This window comes from Anarrhichthys ocellatus, unplaced genomic scaffold (genome assembly GCF_004355925.1).
Source record: "Anarrhichthys ocellatus isolate YVR2014 unplaced genomic scaffold, GSC_Weel_1.0 scaffold5405, whole genome shotgun sequence".
NCBI lineage: Eukaryota > Metazoa > Chordata > Actinopteri > Perciformes > Anarhichadidae > Anarrhichthys > Anarrhichthys ocellatus.
The window spans coordinates 1-3,514 of NW_022285379.1; the positions used below are offsets into that span (position 1 = coordinate 1).

The 3,514-nt window shown below is 42.2% G+C and overlaps 1 protein-coding gene across 1 annotated transcript; it reads right to left on the bottom strand.

Moving 5' to 3' along the window:
* Positions 1 to 130: 130 nt before the first annotated feature.
* Positions 131 to 3,268, bottom strand: LOC116379864 (sterol 26-hydroxylase, mitochondrial-like). Its single transcript, XM_031841833.1, has 3 exons — positions 3,055 to 3,268; positions 1,099 to 1,262; positions 131 to 702 (listed from the first exon to the last, which is right to left on the bottom strand). The coding sequence occupies exons 1-3, from the start codon at positions 3,221 to 3,223 to the stop codon at positions 508 to 510; spliced, it is 528 nt and encodes a 175-aa protein (XP_031697693.1). The 5' UTR covers positions 3,224 to 3,268; the 3' UTR covers positions 131 to 507.
* Positions 3,269 to 3,514: the final 246 nt, after the last annotated feature.

The window sequence follows — 3,514 nt, forward strand, 5'->3', positions numbered from 1 at the left end:
GTGATTGACAGGTCTCGACCAGAGACGTATAAGGCGTCTCTACATCACTCCTCAGTCCAGATATGGTCACTTCCTGTTCACTGATCGCACAAAACCAAGATGGCGACAGAAAAAAAACGCAGAATTCGAGGCTTCAAAACATCCAAAAACCAACGAGTGACATCATGACGACTACGTCCACTTCTTTATACAATCTATGTCCCTAACAAATAAAGTATGAATAATTAATAATGTGCTTATTAGTGAGCTTTAGAGGTGCCGCTGGTCAGAGTTAGGCTAGCTGTGTTAGCGTATCTATGTTCCCCAATGTCCTCTAAATATGACACTTTAAAGAGACATTCATGTTCTCAGTAAAATACATCATGTTTATTCCTCTGGGTCGATATGTTGAAACCAGCAGCTGCATGTTACAGTCTGCTGATCTTATACTCCTCAATACGCCCCGACATTGACATTGACATGGTCCTTTCAGCCAAACCTGCGTCTCCGGCATCCTGTCAATGAAATCTATTGATAAAGACAGAAACTCTCTGACCGAAGCGTCTCTCTGATGATGGCCTTCAGGTACGGCATCTGATGGATGTCTTCGCTGTTTGGCACCTTGTCTCCGGGACAAACGCTCATCACTTCCTGGTATAACTGCTCTTGGATCTCTGGCTGCTTCGCCAAACTGTACAGAGACCAGGACACGGTGTTGGAGGTCTGCGACAGAGAGGAGGACACGCTGTTAGTGAGGTGATGCTCACTGAGCGATGTATGATACAGATAACAATGATATATGATGTCTAACTTATACAAAACTGCTCTTTCAACATTGCTATGACTGTATTCTTGATGTGAAGCATAACTTAAGGTGAAATAATCATGAATGAATTACTGAACAGGCCCTCCGGGGGAGAGGCCCAGGGGCCCAAAGTGTCAGGGGCCCCCCCGGCCTTTGCCTACAAGATGACCAGAAAGAGACACGAAAACACTACAAAGAGACCAAAACAGCTGCAAAGACACACGAAGCAACAACGCAGCTACAAAGAGAAACTAAATAACCACAAAAAGACACAAAACAACGTCAAAAAGGCGAAACAGCCAAAGACAACTCACCGTGTCGACTCCGGCCAGCAGCAGTTCGGTGATGCTGCCCAGGATCTCCGTGACCGTCATCTGTTGGCCGAGCAGCAGGTGAGTCAGGTACGCTCCCTCCACGCTCTGGTCCAGGTGCACCTTCTCCTGGATCTCCTCCATCTTCTGCTGCACCAGCTCTTCAGCTATGAGACACCAGAGACAGGTTCATTACGGGACAACCGGCACTCCACCCTCTGGCCCACTAGATGGCGAAATAAAAGCCACTTTCTCCTGACGAGGAGTAACAGGAGGTGAACTTTGTGACTCTGAGTCACTAGAGTCTAGAGACCTTGAAACGTTTGATAAAGCCAACGGCCTTGAAGCTGAGCTTTAGTAACCTTTTGTGACAACAATCAGAGACGGGGAGCGGCAGAGGACACGAAGACCACGAGAGCTCCTGGAACCTGGTCCACAGAACAGCAATGTAAGACTTTCAATCCTGAGAGCAAAGTGAAGACCGCCGGACGTCATCTTCATTCATACTCTAAAGGTGCAGCTGATTTTAACCACAGACTGTACCTGCTGCTTGTGGATCAGTGTGACCTCTAACCCTATAATAGAACAGAGTACACATGTGTACCTCATGTTATTTACAGTTTAACTGTGATACAAATAAAGTCACCAAAATAAATGAGTGTATTACATTTATTTTAAAATCTAAAATCAAAATGTATTGACTTGAAATAATGAAGACATTTGAATAACATAATGTCAGCTAGCTTCATTTCTGTGGATGCTAGCTGGCTAGCTTAGCAAGACAAGCTAACAGCCATCTTGGTGTTCGTGCAGAAATACTATAATATAAATAATAATAATAGTTCATGGAGGAGAACCATCGTCGGTAAACCTTTATTTACACTGTGCTGGTTAACGGTAGCCTGTGGGGGGGGGGGGGGGGGGGTCAGTACGGTCCGTTACACCGCTAGTTATCAGTTAATGAAGAAACCATCACAGTGTGAAGCATTCCTCTCATCTTTAATAACTTTGTTTGGATCACACGAGTCCCGTTCATCTTATACTATTATATGATTATACTGTATTCATTATTATTATTATCACTTGTTTTTATTTTCCGTTCTCTGAGCTTATTAATGGTTTTAATATGATCTCATCTTTGTCTTCATGCTTTTCATGTTTTATGTAAAACCTTTTGAATCGTGTCGAGATGTGTCATGTAGATCATCTTGTATCTTGAGTTCATGAGACATGTACAGTACAGTATATGTACAGTACAGTACAGTATACGTACAGTACAGTATACGTACAGTACAGTACAGTACAGGTACAGTACAGTATATGTACAGTACCGTACAGTATACGTACAGTATATGTACAGTACAGTACAGTATACGTACAGTACAGTATATGTACAGTACAGTATACGTACAGTACAGTATATGTACAGTACAGTACAGTATACGTACAGTACAGTATATGTACAGTACAGTACAGTATACGTACAGTACAGTATACGTACAGTACAGTATATGTACAGTATATGTACAGTACAGTACAGTACAGTATACGTACAGTATATGTACAGTACAGTATACGTACAGTACAGTATACGTACAGTACAGTATACGTACAGTATATGTACAGTACAGTACAGTACAGTATACGTACAGTACAGTATATGTACAGTACAGTACAGTATATGTACAGTATACGTACAGTACAGTATATGTACAGTACAGTATACATACAGTATATGTACAGTACAGTATATGTACAGTACAGTATACATACAGTATATGTACAGTACAGTACAGTATATGTACAGTACACGTACAGTATATGTACAGTACAGTACACGTACAGTATATGTACAGTACAGTATACGTACAGTATATGTACAGTACAGTATACGTACAGTATGTGATATTAAACTGAACCCTCGTTCTGTAACCGAACGTCCTCAAACGAGCCGCTCACCGACTTTGAAGAGATGATCCCAGGCCACCACGAACTGCTTCCAGAAGGGTAAGTAGGGCCACACGGACTTGGGGAAGAGGACGATGATGTGAGACAGACGGAACATTTCCCCCACGGAGAAGATGAACTTCTGGGTTTCCTCGGGCACCACCTCCTTCATGCAGCCCATCCGGGTCTCAAACAACACGGAGCAGATCCCTAAACTCACAAGGAACCGTCATTATTATTATTATTATTATTATTATGAAGAGGCTGCAGAAACCAGGAGGTCTCCATAGAGCTTCTGTTCTGAGCACAAACATGTAAACTGTGGACTTCATGACGTTAACCTGAAGAGTGATTAAATAAACACGAGGCTGCTGCTTCAGGACTTCGGCCTTTTTATTCCTCCTCTTGCTACAAACATCAATGACTTACATTATATATACATGTTTGTATAATTTATATGAAAAAAAGGTGT